This window comes from Accipiter gentilis, chromosome 6 (assembly GCF_929443795.1).
Source record: "Accipiter gentilis chromosome 6, bAccGen1.1, whole genome shotgun sequence".
Lineage (NCBI taxonomy): Eukaryota > Metazoa > Chordata > Aves > Accipitriformes > Accipitridae > Astur > Astur gentilis.
In genome coordinates, this window is record NC_064885.1 from 27,425,198 (window position 1) to 27,440,919 (window position 15,722).

Sequence of the window (15,722 nt, forward strand, 5' to 3'; positions counted from 1 at the left end):
GCACTTTGCTGCTTTATTAGCTTTTTATTTTCAAAGGACAAATCTTCTGTAGCCCATAGAACTTTTAGAATTATGGTGACCATGCAGTCTTTCACTGATGATTTGCTTACATGAAGCTCCTCTCCCATGGTTTGTTTCTTTAATGAAAAAAAAAAAATCTAGATTAGATACTGCTTATGGCTTTTTGTTTCCAAAGTAGGTATTTCCTAATCTCCAGACTGACAAAAATATTGTCTCTAGTTATTGTTAAACTTGGGGTGAGATTTTATTATTGTATTGATGCTTTTGTAGCTCAAAACTCGAAACTTCAGCTTCCACTTCTTTTAGAGGTATAGAATATCTTACTGATACAATGTTCCTCAGACATGCTGAGGAAAATTCCTTTGATGCTGTTGAGAAAATCATAGTACATATTTACAGTAATCATATTCTTGTGCTGTAAGTTAGGAATGTATTTGGGGGGGGGGGGTGTTGGGTTTTTTTTTAGAGTTAATAATGATGGTCATTCAATTTAGATTATATCAGATTAATGTATTAGGTGTGGGTTAGATGACAGTAAATTTGAGTGTTCATTCTTTTTCTGTGGGGTTGCATCACAAGCTGAACATGTTTGATGGGTATCAAAAGTATTTCAGCATAGCACAATTCAACATTATTTTTCATTTCTGTTCCCTTCTATATGGATACAGGCTGCTTATTAATACAAGAGCCAAGGTGGTTGAGGCATACATGGAAGGTTGTGAATTCCTTATGTTAGTTTAAGAAGGACATGAGTTGGTGTTATTTTTCTTGTGGGTTCCAAGCACTGAAGTTAAGCCCAAAATACATTAAAAACCTTATAATGTGAAAATTGCCTTTTTCTCAAAAGCAAGAGACCATTCTGTTACATCCTCTCACTAGAGAAAAATATTTTTACCTTGTTTAGCTCAATAAATCAATGCCAAATAACTGCAGAAGAAGTTGGTGTTATCAATCAGTATTTGACATGAAACTGTTTGTGGTTTGGTTTTTTTTTTTTAGGTCACCATCTGGCTCCAGGACACCCAAAAGATCCAGAAGATCACGATCCAGATCCCCTAAAAAGTCAGGGAAAAAATCCAGGTCTCAGTCCCGTTCTCCTCACAGATCTCACAAGAAGTCAAAGAAAAGCAAACACTGACAATGTTAATATTTTTTATGATGCTGTCACACTTACTGGAAATGCGGTTTTGTTTTTGTGCCTGAACAGTCTGTTAAAAAACAAAAAAGCATTCCTGACTTTTTTTTTTGTGAATGCACGTGTATACTCATGAGTATCAGCATCTGTAGACCTGTCATTGTTTTATATTGTACAAAATATCTTCATTGTGACTATTTCCCAAAAGAAACATTTTTGTGTTTAGAAGTTTCATCAGAAATGTGTGTAACTGATCTGCTGGCAGTAGTGATATTTTGTTTTAGAATGTTGTGACATAGCAGAAATAACTCAAATGTTCCCCCTTTTTGTAGCTTTGACAATTTGAATTAGATTTCAAATAAAATCTGAACAGAAAATTAAGATGTTGTTTTCTTGCCCCACTGGTGATACAGATCTCTAAAGGAATTCATAGTTTGTTTGGAAGTACTGTGTATTTCAGACATACTATGGTGCTTAGATCTTTCAGTATAGCAGTAGCTCAGTTCCTGTTTTCACTAGTTTGACTACCCAGATAAAAGCACCTTTTGAATCCAGTGTATGGGTTTTCTTTCCTACCATGATACTTTGCTGTAAGAACAGTTGAACAGTCTGGTACCTACCATGATAAGCTTTACAAGTAAATCTTTGGTTTGTGTTTCTCCATTTTAATTGCAGGGAATATTTGTGATGGCAGAGTATTTGTTTTTAAAAAAGGGCCTCTGCAGAGATGCACCATATATATGTGTACGTATATCATATATATATATATATATGATGTATCAATAACAAGCCATATTTGTGGCATGCATGGGGAACAATAAGAGGACAGCAGGCCTGAGGCTGTATGACTTCTTCATTAAGTATAGGTACAATAATTGCAACCTACAGTACACTAGTGTTTTCTAAAACCGATTTTTACTCCAGGACAGCTTTTACATTATTTTATTGAATTTATTCCTTTGTTGTGGAAATTCTTCAAAATGGCAAAAAAATTAAAATTTTTAATTACATATTTATTAATATTTTGGAGTTGAGAGGCTGTTTAACTTTTTTTAATGTTAGGCTTTCCTTTCTCCAAACCTGTTCTGTGTGTTAGGCATTGATATGGCTTTAAATCACTTCACCTTGGTCTCTTATCATGCAGCCTTTCTGTGGGTGGGAGGGGGAGAGAGATGAGAAATGGGGAGGGTTCAGTGTTTATACTTGGAGGTGTGGGGAGATTGTAATAAAAACATAAAATTAAAAGGGATCTGGCCTCTTGTGAACTATTTCTAAAAGCAAAAGCTGTACTTAACTACAGGCACAGAGTGTTGCATGATGGCCTGCTATTGTGTATCTACAGATTTTATGGTGTTAGAATTCTGTAAATGTGCCAGGGAAAATCCTATGTTGTACATGTATATAGCCTAAGAGGCAGCACTTTCAGAAGCAGGATCTAAAAGGTCTTTAGAAAAAACACACATATTTAATTAAAAAAAAAAAAATCTCCATTTTTTTCCTGATGGGAGACTTTGTTAAAAGATTATATAAATTATTGCAAATGTGAGAATTAAGTGGAGAATTCTCTTTGCTAATGAGAACTGAGAGATGATCTGGAATACTGAAAATATGGAGAATGCATGTGTACTGTAAAGACTGACTTAGAATGAGTATTGAATAGATGCATTGATAATGAGAAAAAAAGACACCTTATATCTTGTTTATATTACATTATAAAGAATCTGTTTTAGAAATATACAGAGTTTATTTTTTATATTTTTCTTTCTCCCTGTAACATAAGGTATTTCAGATGTACAGATTTTGGTAGCTAACCTATTGGAAACTAAGTTATTTTTTTCTTAAATGCTTTGTATTCACACCTGGCACAGATTACATAAGGCTTTCTAGAGCTACAAGTAGGTACTAGAGTCAGTCGGGGACAGGGAGAATCCTAACTTTACAATAGGAAGAAGATAGCTTCAGATCCAATTAACTTCTTTAGAACTATTACTTTTGTAGCTGTTTATAAATGGAGGAGTGATAAATGTCAATGTTCTAAGTGAAGTGAGGCTAAAGATAGTTTGCCACAGGGATATTCTATCTGCAGAATCAATTCTGTATTTCATTTAATAGCTAAAAATCCTCAGGTAGAAAATTGCTTAGCATTATAGGTTAGCCATACTTTTCAATAATTAATTTTGATTTCAGCTTTTAGAAAATTTGCATCAGTGATTATAAAAGGCTCAAGCCAAGTAGCTAGAGGGCTAAAGGAGTACACCCATTAGACTTTATTTTGTAACAGCTTTATTACGCAATACCTTTTTTCAGTATCTTTGTTCTCTAAATACCATTCTCATATGTCTTGTTCTTTGCTTTGTATCCTGGGCTTTAGAAAAGCTGTTTTGTACCTGGTAGTCTTATAAGAGCAATTAAGAATCTGTATCCTTAACTGGATGCCTGTGTTTTCTCCTGTTGAAAGGAACATCTTTTGATCCTACTTACTCTTTTCATTTTCTTCCCTTCTTTTATAAATAGTTTTGTTTACAGCTTGGCTTTTATGCAAAGAAAAGGGGGGGGGGGGCAGAGACAGACGGAGACAGACGACCCAGCATTTGGTAACACATGTATTGTACAAGATGCAAATTAATATTGAAGACTGAAAATTAGGCTGCCTGTGAAATTCATTTGTCCTTAGGTCATGTTGCAGTGACAAGGTACAGCTGCAGTGTGCCATTACTGTGTGACTTATGTTTCTGCAGCTTTTTGAGGTGAAATGGTGAAAAATCATCTCGTTGATGTAGAATGTAGGAGTAATTTAAATACTGATCCTCGGATTCAGGAAGTAGCATTCAGATGAATCTTTGTGGGGAAAAAAACCTCTGACCTGAGGAAGTGTGGTCCAGTGTTTCCAAATGTGTTTTTGAGATTGCACAGGAGGAGGGAGCCCATTATCCTCTAACACCCCCCAGTCAGTGAGCGTCTGACCCTGCACTTTGGGAGAGGGAGGAGGCATGAGTGGATAAGGAGCTTCTTTGTCCTCTTCTGCCCTTCCTTATGGATGATATCAGAGGTAAATATTCATGCTTTAGTGTTTAGGCTTATCCAAAGCAGAGAAGCTGAGTGTAGCTTGCTGACACCAAATTCTAGTGTGGCTGAGTAACCCCCTGCAGCCTGAAATAGCAGCTGGTGAGGCCCATCTTGGAGTGGGATCACATTAGAAATGGAACGTATATGGTATATTCCAAGGTATGTACTAGAGATGCTCATGCTGATAGGTTTTGGTGAAGCCTACCCAGCACTCTAGAGGATATTCAGGTATTTATGTGAAGGCCTTCTACGTATGGAGTTGCAAGTTCATCTCTGTTTTTTCTGAACCACTGCTGACCTCTGTGAGCGTCTCTGTAAGATTTAGGCTCTCATGCTGTGAGCATGTGGAGCCTGTCTTTGTGGAGAAAAGCTACTTGGTTGCATAGTCTCCTTTGACGACTAATATCTTTCCTTACCAGTGTTACAGAAGTGTTTATATTTGAACTGCCTTTTTTAAACTCTGTGACTTCCTTTGACTTCTCTGCACACCAGCTGCATATACCTTTTGTAATACTATTTGAGGAAGAGTTGGTTTCTGAAAGTCAGTGTCGGGTTATTATTTGGGCACTAGGCACCATGCATGTGTTCTCCCCCCGCTTCCCCCTTGGAGGTTTTGAAGTGTAAGAATAAACCACTTACGAACAAGGGTAACAAATTCTGTTTTCCAAAGCATATATTTAGAATTGCAACTATCATTAATGTGAGTTCATCTGTCCCAGTGACACTGAATGTACTCCTGCTTTCTGCATTTACAAATCACCTTCTGTACTAATATAGCAGCTCTACCTAAGCACATGTGAACCCTTTGAAGTTGTTGGTTTACTGTATTCATTGTGTTTTTCTGCATGTAAAATTACTGCTATGCTTTTTCAGTTATGAACTTAATGATTATCCTCATGGTTGGGATAGCTTTTGAATTTGTACTGGTTTTGTTTAATAAATTCCCGAGGCAGATTTTATAGCTGAAATTGTGTAAAAACTGTGTCAGACCTCCACTCTCGCCGGAGTACTGCCTGAGATCTAAGTTATGGAGCACTAAAATGGGAAATCCAGTTTTATGTTTAGGGGGTTCTTGGGGATCAACCAGTGTTAGAGGCATGCTCTTGGCATGTCAAAAAGAAAATAGTGCTGTCTCTAAACTATGCCTGTAAGAGGATGGTATCTTGAAGGAGTTCATGTAACATGATTTTAAAACTAGAATCTTGTGATGAGAGAAGCAAGATAGGCCAAAAATAGCAAATCTGTTCTGAGCATCTTTGATCACTTTAGGCAACTTGCTTGTAGGTTTTTCTGCCACAGGCAAGTAAAGTCCTTTGGTGGAATTAATGCTTTTTAATAAATAAAAATTAGAAGCATTGTGTTTCTGCAGATGGGTTAAGGTCTGAACTTTGTTATCTAGTTTTAGATAGATTGGCTTGCTGTACTTTCATGCAGGTGCTTGAGGAATTTGGGGTGAGATGTTTCCCAACTGTTGTGGGTCTACACTGAATACTTACATGAGGCCACATACATTTGGCTGCATTAAGGTAAAGGTACTTTTGAAGGATATTTGAATTTCTGCCTCTTTACTACAGATTGGTCTACTTTCTGTGCATTTTCTTTGTTGAAAAATCTAGATTTTGGGGCGGTTATGAGTGTCCAACAAGAGAATTGAATTCTCTACAGCTGAAGACAGCAGCAGTGGAATAATCTAGATGAGAATTTTACAGTTCTTTTAAAATCAGCTGTTCAGTATCATGAAATTTATCAAATTAAAATCCTGATATTAGCAGTCAAACCCTGAAAATACTCTAGAGTTTACTTTTCTGAATAAGGCTGTTGAGTTCATAAACTTACATTTTGTTAAAACAGCTCGTAGTATTTGAAACTTTCTTTTTGTTCTCATTGCTGCACGAGCAATGCAATTTGCAAGATATTGCATATTGCAAGACTTTCAGTATGCTGCTGCTGTAATTGCTGCTCCTCATTCTGTAAGCCACTCTTGTAAGAGTCATAACTACAAAGCTAATTTAATTTTGTCCATGTGTGTTTTTCCCATGTAGGATGCAGAAGTCTTAAACAATTGCATACTATTTTTTCTTCCACCTGCTCCTGGCAGCACAGTCAGTTTTCATGGGTGAGCCTGTTCCGTTTGTCACTTCTGATGTCTAATCTTGTGCAGGGATGTTTTACTGTGTACTCTGTCATAAGCTGGAAAGTTTTCTGTTTGTGGTTATTTAAAGAGGAAATGGTAGTTTCACATGAACTTTTTTGTCTTATTTGCTTTTGGGTTTGTATTTTATGCAGAAAATTTTCCAAATGACATGGCGACAATAAAATTGTCAGTTTGCCGATATCCAGAAATGGTTTTATTTTTAACCTGGAAAAGAGCGTTGTTTGTGTGTGTTAGCGAAGGGCAGTTTCTTGGCCTCACCAGCTCTTTTGCTGGTTGACGCTGATTCTGCCTGTGTTGTTGAACTGTAATTGCTGCTGCTGTTCTACTGTCAACAGTGACCTCTTGCTTCTCAGAAGCTCATTAACGAGGCATAGGCTGCTCACTGTGTAGTTGCTTGTATAATCCTCTCTTGAACAAAGAAAACCTCCCACTTGGAACTGCTGCTCAGATATTGAGATGATGAGCAGCTTTTCAATACCTAAAATGGTTTGCAGGAACGTCGGACGAAGGAAATGGAGCCCATGTCATGTTGTAGTGCGAGGTTGTGTGTTATGGCTGGGCCAGTGTCATCGCTTGTTGCTGCTGTTGGGTGCAGGTCCTGTTCCTGCCTTCCCTGTGCCTCCTGCTCTCTTCTGTCCTTTCTGCTGCCTTTTGTGCCCTGTGAGTAGCCAGTTCAATTCATTAAGGGAAAACAGGGTTTTTTTCTGGGCTTGTTTTCACTTGGTTGACTTTCTGCTGGCTTAGTGAGTTGAATTGACTCGGTGCAGGAAACGGGGATGGACAGTGAACAGGATGGTCCTCATTTTTGGTAACGGTTCACTTGTAACATGCAATTCCATCCACAGTATTTTCATTTGGAGCGTGTGTTTTGATAAGATGGGCTGAGTCAATGCCGTGCTCTGCATCCCACTCACTTCCACTCTGGTCACGTACTCCTTTCACTTTCCCACCACGAGCTCTAGCACTTGTTTGACCATTTTCCTTGTGGAAAGGTAGGACAAGCACAGGGTAGGCAGGTTTATGTGATAGGTACATGGGAGGAAGGAAATGCAGAATTGCGGTCATTTCTCTGAGCAGTAGTGAGCTGTGACACTGGCTGTGCCTCTCTCCGTCTCCCCATTTCTCCAATGATGTTTGAACCCGTCGGAGCAAATGCCTCCAAAATAATTTAGTTTCGGCAAGAGCTGTGAAAGAGCAAAAAGAGGAAAGAGACCTCGGATGCTTGCACAAGAAGGGAAAGGCTGGAATATGAACTTTTGATGTTGTTAGAGCCCAGAGCATTCATTTGGGAGAGATTACAAGTCCCAATTACTAACAATCTTCACTTAGAGCTCACAGTCAAGAAAGGGGATATGTTGTGATATCCCTGGACTGACTTGCTCTGGTTTTATTTTTACTCTTGTGTGGACTGGAAGACTTCCCATAGCTGCTTGCCTTAAATACAGACCATCAGTTTTACTCTTCAAGACCTTCTTAAGAGGTTGCCTGCAAGCAAGTGTGGAATCTGTTTTCTCATTCTGCTTCTTGGGCTGGACCTAGGTCTGAGACCTTGGTCATGAGGATTTGTGTATAGTAAGTGTGCTGGTAGAAAGGTGAGCATGGAGAAAGGGTAGACGCAAGGGCTGTGTAATAGGTCTCCAAAATCTTTCACTACAAGATTTACCCTAGCAGAATAGGTTAATTCTGTATGACAGACTGTTCTGGGTATGAAATTTAGCTGGTGTGGGAAGAGGAGGATGGAATTCATGCATGCAACTTGGATTTGTGGAAGATGGATCAGGGAATTAGCCTGTGCTCAGGATTCAACTTCCAAGATCACTACCAGCAATCAGGATCATCACCAAAGTTATCATTGGAGGTGGAAACCAGTTTTCATATTTTTAGCCAAGCTGAAAAGGTACACTTGTGATATTTCAGGAATGATTTAGCCAGATGTTTTCACCTACTAGATACTGAGAAAGCTAACACTACACTGTTGCAGAGAAGCTCAGAGACTGGAGATGAATCTTCAGAACTAATTATGGTGTAGAGGTTCTTATTACACTGGTAATTTTCATCATAAAATCTGCATGTCTTGGGTTGCTGGTGACTTATTTTTTCCTGGCATTTTAGTTTATCTTCCCTGCACTATGGGAAAAGAACTGTCTGCTGATTAACTGAATGGAGTATATTGCCTTAGGCAAACTCTGGAAAAGAACTGGCTATAAAATTTAAGACATGAGACTTGGTTTGAATTCTGGCCATTGTGTGAATGGAGGGGCTGTGGATTCTTGTCCTCTGTTTCTACAGAGGACAACTATGCTAGATAATTAAAAAAAAAAAGAAAAGTTTACAATAAAGCCCGATTTCTAGGCAGTTAAGTTTCACTGGGGTGCTCATGTTTCATACCAGCCTGTAGGAAGTCCTCACTGTGATACAGAGTAGAAATTTGGTAATGTTACAGATAGAGTCCCTTTTTCTCAAATCATGAAGATTTTCAAGAGTTAATAGTGAATGATTTATGTTTCTCACCGAGTTTTCAGGAGATGCAATGTATTAATTTAAAGACCTTTAGTTCTAGACAGTCATTTATAGCATGTTGGATGTTAGTTATGTGATAAACACTGGATTCTCACTCTCTTTTGTCCTAAGCTCTGTATTTGAATTTTCAGACAAGTACTGGGGACTCTCTTCCCTAGGATTTAAATTTGTCTAATCTGTAGTCAAATGCGGACCAGCTATTTTGCTCCATCATCTGGGTGCTTAGATCCAAGGGAGCGTTGTTGTGTGGTTTCTGCTGCTTGCTGTCCTCGGGAAGGCAAGAGGCAAACGCGGCCTCCAGCACCGTGCAGCACAGCAGGAGGTGTGGGGTGATGCTCTGCGTGGCACCAGTGCCTGGGCAGAGCCCTCTGGTACAGGGATGCTAACCAGGAGGAGAGGTGCACTGACCAGTTGAAGAGATTTAGGGCTTCCTGGGCACTGGAAACCAGGGGGGTGAAGGGTGTTAAGACAATTAACCCAGGTTCATGGGTTTGGTTGTAGGGAGTTTAGAGAGACCCTAATGTGTGTGGCTGAGGTAGCTCTTAGTGTGACCTGCTAAAACTTTTGGAAGCTCCTGATGTGAAATGTTATGTTGCCCATTGTTTTAAGGTACATGGTTATAAAAGTAGAATCTCTTAATTTCCTTTAGAACATAAAAATGTTACACAACAACTGAGAAAAGATTTCTAATTTTAATAAAAGTAAAATAGAGACTTAACTACACCGCAGTGTCCTCAGGACATCCATAAAGTTCTGGAATTCCTTCAGCTGCACAAACAGGAATTTATAAATATTTATTGAAATTAACTGTATTGCAAATGTCACCTGTGCAACTGGAGGTAAATATAAAGGAGAAATAGGGGGGGTCGATGGGGGAACAGCTTGCTAAAGATAGGTTGTCCACTTCGCTATATATTTCTGTTTTATGACTAGCTGGTTTAATTTTGGTTCATGCCAGCTGCTTCTGCAGTGCAGCTTCTGCACGCACAGTTCAGAAGGAACATCCAAGAGAAAATGAGTACTTGAAAAGGCATATTGCTGCACTCATCACTTAATCAAATGGCTGCTGAAGACTTCAATGTTATTGGAAATAAGTGTGTTTCGAGGGAAATCAGCTGCCCCTACTGCATCAGACTTTGAATAAGCTGTTAGAAGTTATGCGGAGCACTAAAAGGAAGGGTGCAAATACAAACATCTGCAATTCTAAGTGCTACTGTGCAGGTTTTTCTCACCCATCTCTCATGGCGATACCAAAATACAGTCTTAAACAAATTCATAGATCTCCAAGTTTGGGCAGCTACTCAATTTTATATAAATTTTGTTCACATTTTGTGATCTGTAACTTTAGTTTTTAGTTTTAGTGCTTTAGTTTTAAGGATCTTACTTCTGAGCAGTGTTTGAGGAATTCAGCATCTACATTTATCTTGAACAGATTAGGCTAGATACAGGAGTTTTTAATCAACACCCAGAATTTACCACACGCTAGGTGTGTAACAGCTTAAACCTCCATCTTTCATCCAAAAATGATTTGTTTTAAAAGATAAAGTCTTGCTGAAGTTTGACTTCAGGAAAAACTTCTTCACCTTGTGCCTACTCCATCCTTGTGAACATGAGAAAGGCGAGTCTTAACGCATAAAAAAAATCAAGTCAGGAAGTATTCTGGTAAGGATCAAACCTTTTGTAGCCCCATCACTTAAAGGGATATTGGGGGGGGGGGGGGGGAATCTTGGAAGAATTCTGGCTGGGGCGGTATCACTATGGGAGAGGAGAAATCATTCAACTAGTCAGGATTTGGGTTGTCTAAATATTACATGTAAAAATCATAAATATAATTACAAAATATAAAAACCTAACAAAATATTTAAGCAATAAATGCAAAAAATGAGGTTTTTTTTCCTCATAGTTTAATTGGGCAATTTTAATTACAGTTGCTTCATTTATACATTGCTCACTGCAGAGTTTGAGGTAAACACAGCCACCTCATTTATATGAAGGATGACTGGGTTGTAGTGTGTAACTAACTACCTGCACAGGGAAAGATAACATTCTTTTCTGCACTATCGAAGCAAACAAGATATAATGTTTAAAAAGTGAAGCTGGCCTAGAAGTGTTGGGGGGTTTAATTTTATTTGTTAATGGTGAATTTTACTTCTCAAGGAAAGGAAAGTTTTAGTATTTGACATAAGTGATCTATTATATTGAAACTCATGAGCCTAAATTAGACTGGCATGAAGTAAAGTAGAGGGTGGAAAATGTACACTGAAGTATCTGAACAAGTTTGTGAAGGGGCTGTATCTGTTCAGCTGCAGAATGTTCCTCTTTCACACACTTACTGTGGCTCTTATCACTTAAGTTTTTATTCTTTTGGGTTTGCACATAAGCAAGATGGTAAGACCATGCAGAGCCTGAACCGCCTGCTGAGGTACCTTCTATTCACTCTCCAAACTAGGTTGGAGAGACTAAGCAAAACACTTTACCCTAGAAATTATTTGAAAAGATACAAAATAACTTTTTCACCACAGTGCTGACTTTAATTCAGTTTTCAATTGGCTACAGTAGTATTTAAACCCATGATTAAAATCAAGCAAATGCTTAAGTTTTTCACTGACCTTGGGCTCTATTTCATGGTAGTTTCTTTAAGTCTGGAGGCAGCTGTAAAAATCATGGAGATAGCTTTGCAAGTGGGATGACTTATCAGTCCTCTTTGAGGATCTTGTCCCCTGGAAGTCTTGTTACAAAACCCTGCCCCATCACTTTCTTTTATATATTTTTTTTTTTTAATCTACGATAGTCTACATATCTTCTCTTTACTTCAGTGCAAAAAACCCAAGAGAAGTTCTGAACTGACAGCTGCCTGATGGTTTTTGTTAGCACTTGGAAAGAGACGATTGATTCTTTGGTGCAATCTCTGTACATTTTTACAAATCTGCCTTTTAAGCTTGAGGGGTGTGTGTGAACCTTTCAGCTACTTGTGGGAATTAAAATTACTGTTACAGTCCATTGCTCTGGTTGTGCACACTGCCATGCCTTACCAAATAGCTGATACCTGCCACCCTGCAGCATAGCCGAGAGCTCACCCTTATGGCTCTTGATGATGACTGTTGCCAGCTTGCCTGGCTGCACTCTTACTCTCGAAGATCAGAAAATACTTCAAATCACAGACTGCAGAAAAAAAAAAAGCAAAATTCAGAATCCATTTAAGGAGAGTTCTTTGTATACAATGACTATTGCCCAAAACAGTGTGCCTCGGCTTCATCAACAGATCTGCGGAGTGAGTGATGGGGTTTTTGCCTTGTTTGTAATACTTTACATCAGATGTGTAGATGATTTAAAAAAACAAAAACAAAAAACAACAAACCAAACCAAACTTGCTGTGAATTGCAAGTTGGCTGCATAAATCTTTTCCATATAAACTTATTAAATTTTCATTGATATTATTGAGTTGCTTAAAGTGGTAACTTGACTGCCAGGTCTGAAACTTGTTCTGGGAGGATCAAATATTGCAGCTGCACTGAACCTGATTGATTTCAGTTGGGTTCTGCATGGGTGCTTGAGTCCACCTGCACAGAATAAATACATATATAACTCCAGTTTTGAAAAATAAGATTCCATTTTGCAGCATGTAGGTCAAATTAAAGAGCTGCTCGGGCCCATGTTTTCCGAGGTAGAGGTGGAGCAGTATAATGAAGGCAGCGTTACTGTCAGTATTTGTACACTCACTGATTCAGAGAGATGTAGCCGCTGTGTAACAGCAGGGAAGGTGCAGAATCCAATTACAGCTTTTAATGTTTGGGTTTAGTGATTAGTTTTGCCATTTCAAATGTTATACTTGCAGTTCATGTTTGCTTATCTTTATTTGTTACTTGCTAAATTTTAAATTGTGTAAGAACTGGAGATGGCTTTGTAGGTTTCTTTACAAAATTTCATACCTGTCTTCAACCAAGTGAAATGGAAAGAAAGGATTAATTTGAACTTCATGGTATTTTAATGATTTTTCACTGCTATGAATTGTTTTTGCTCCCTGTAGTGTCTGTCCTTTATGGCATTAGTGCTGCAGTACAATATTGGTGGGGGATACTCTTTTATGAACTATGGTGTCTACTGCTCTTGTTATTCATCATTTCATATAGCCTAATTGACGCTATTACAGACCATTCCAAAATTAAAACTAAACACTTCTGCTTTAGCTGGGTGAAGGTCACTTCATCTTTAGTGAGCATGTAAAGCCAAATAAATATTTGATCCATACCTTTATAAAAGGAATATAAGCAGAGGTCATTTTGTATGTGAAGAACTCGAGGATTAGGACTAAAGAATAAAATAACTGCAAGAGTTTTATGCTGCAGCGTGCTTCCAAGGTATATCCTTTTTCATGATATACTATGTTTCAAAAGTGACAAGTCAATTGTTTTAAGCTCGTCAGGTTTAAACCTTGCATTTATTTCGCCAACTAGATACAAACTACTGTTGCCAAATGTGGCTTTAAATGCTTCCTCTGGAGTGCTGTATGTTAAAAATGGCTTCCCCTTCCCCCTTGCTGTTTGATGAAATACAGACTTTTCTCAAATATTTAGTAGTTGTTTTAATTCTGCTATTAACGAGTTACTTCTGTATAAAAAGTCACAGTAACATTTTAATAGTGCTGTCGGAGTCGCTGGCAGCTTGTGAAGTGAGTCCCCCGACTTGTCCCCTGTGGTTTGATCGCTGCATCTCATACAGGACAGCGTGGGCGTGGATGTAGTGTCTCGGAGCAGGGGTTCGCTCCCCGTGCCCCTCGCGCTGCCACCCAGCCCTGCGGAGCTTTGTGGCTTGGAGGAGCGAGCAGGGACGAGTGGTGCCTTCCTGCTGTGGATGTTACCCTCCCCTGGGGGGCTGGAAGGGGCTTATAAGCTTTTCTGTAGAGGTAGCTTGGCTGGTAGTCTCCCTGTAGAAAATCGGGAAGGAGTATAGAAATCCTTTTGATAAGGGATATAAAGATTGCTTATGCATTTCGCTCCTTCCCCCTCTTGTGCTGTTTTCTTCCCTTTTTTGAAGAGCGCTACCAGGCCCGATGCCCACCAGCTGAATTTAGCCACTCTGTGAGTGTAGAAGCGTGTGCTGTAGTGTCGGATCTGTGCTGTTCAGAAAAAAAATGTTCCAGCAAAAATTTCTGTCAGTGTCATCCATCGTGGACGGATGGGTCTGTGTCTGAGCCAGGTGCAGCCCTCCAGCAGCTCAAACCTACCACCTGCCCTATATATATATATATATATACACACACATATGGGCCCTATATATCCCGTGAATAGTGGGAAAGGCTGCTCTGATCTCCCTCGGGGCAAGGGGGCAACCTCTGAGGGAATGCCTCGACCTAGCAGTCCCTGGGCATTGCCCAAAGCCCGGCGCACCTGGGAAGCCCGTGACCCCACGAGCGCGCCCTCCACGCCGGACTCGCTCGCTGCCGGTCTGGGGCTGTGCGTCGTCTTCAGTCTACCTGCGCTTACCTTACGCTTCATGCAACGCTGTGGCTACGACACAGCCTTTCTCGTAGGCGACAGCCGCTGCGGGGCGGCGAGTTCGCGGGTACGGCGCCGGGCGGCTGGCGCGGCAGGGCGGCTGCAGCGGGGGCCGGGGCCGGGGCCGAGGCAGCGCCTGCTCTCGGTTCTCACCGAGCAACCGCGGCGGGGCCGGCACCCACCCTCTCCTCGCTTCTCCCTCGCAGCAAACTCGCCTGCCTTCGCGCCGAGGGAACCGGCCGCTCGGGCTGGGGACCGGCGCCCAGCGGCACCGGCCGGGGGCCGCAGCAGCTCCGCGCGGGGGGGCGCCGGCCCGCGGGGACCAGCGGGCACCCACAGGGCTGCGGAGCGGCGGGGCGGTGGTAGCGGCAGTAAAACTGGTCTTAAGGGCTGAGGGAAGATCCGGCTCGGGGGCTTTGATGTTTCTGGGGAAGTTACTGGGGGACCCCCGAGAAACCCGAGTTTCCGCAAGAGTCACGGTAACGAGGGCGGGGGCCGGAGCTGGGACCCTACCCGTTCCGGGCATTTTATGGGTCCCCCGCCCCGCCTTGTGTTTCGCGTTACCGGCGCGGCCTCGCTGTCCGAGGCGTGACTGGTGACGGAGCCTGCGCCCCCGGGGCAGGGCTGACGGAAAGCCACCGCAAGAAGGGAGCAACTTTTAACGGCGCCCGTCGCGCACCGGCGTTTCAGACCCGGGCGGGCCGGGGCCGCGTGCCGTAACCGCCTGGCCGCCGCCGGTTTGGGGGGGGGGGGGGGGGGAGGACGACGACGACAGTGCCGCAGACCGACGCCGGGCCAGTGGCGCCTCCAGCCCCGCCGCCACGGGGCGCGCCGGGCCCGGCGGGGCACTGCGGAGGGCGCGTGACGGCGGCGGGAGTGACGGCGGCGGCCGCCAATGGGGAGCGCGGGGCGGGGCGCCGCCATTTCGGGCCGCACCTCCGCGGCGGGCCCCTGCGCGGCGGCGGCGGAGGCGGAGGCGGAGGCGGCGGCCGGGGCTCTCGGCGCTGCGGTGCGGGGCGGGGGCGCCATGCGCGCTGGCGGCGCGGCGCGGCGCAGCACAGGGGCCTGCCCGCCCTTGCCGGTCGCCACCCCTTGCTCCCGCCCCCGCGGCCGCGCTGCGGGGCGGAGCGGAGCGCGGCGCCGCCTCGCCCCCGCGGCCGCCGTGAGCTGGGCTGCGGCGGCGCCCGCGGCCGCTGGACGATGGCGGCGCGGAAGAAGCGCGGGTGGCCGCGCGGCTGCTAAGTAGGGCAGCGGCGGGGCGGGGGCAGCGGCGGCGGCGGCGGCGGCGGGGCCGTCGCGGCGGCTGCGCCATGCGGGCCGGGCGCGGGGG

The 15,722-nt window shown here is 42.6% G+C and overlaps 1 protein-coding gene across 7 annotated transcripts in view; it reads left to right on the top strand.

Annotated features, from left to right (window-relative positions):
* The window catches only part of U2SURP (U2 snRNP associated SURP domain containing), a 47,721-nt gene extending 46,184 nt beyond the window's left edge, over nt 1–1,537 (top strand). For all 7 annotated transcript variants that reach the window (XM_049802889.1, XM_049802893.1, XM_049802890.1 and 4 more), the window contains one exon: nt 1,021–1,537. In XM_049802889.1, the coding sequence (XP_049658846.1) occupies nt 1,021–1,159 (139 nt within the window). In that variant the 3' untranslated portion in view covers nt 1,160–1,537. The remainder of the gene's footprint in view (nt 1–1,020) is intronic.
* Nucleotides 1,538–15,722: the final 14,185 nt, after the last annotated feature.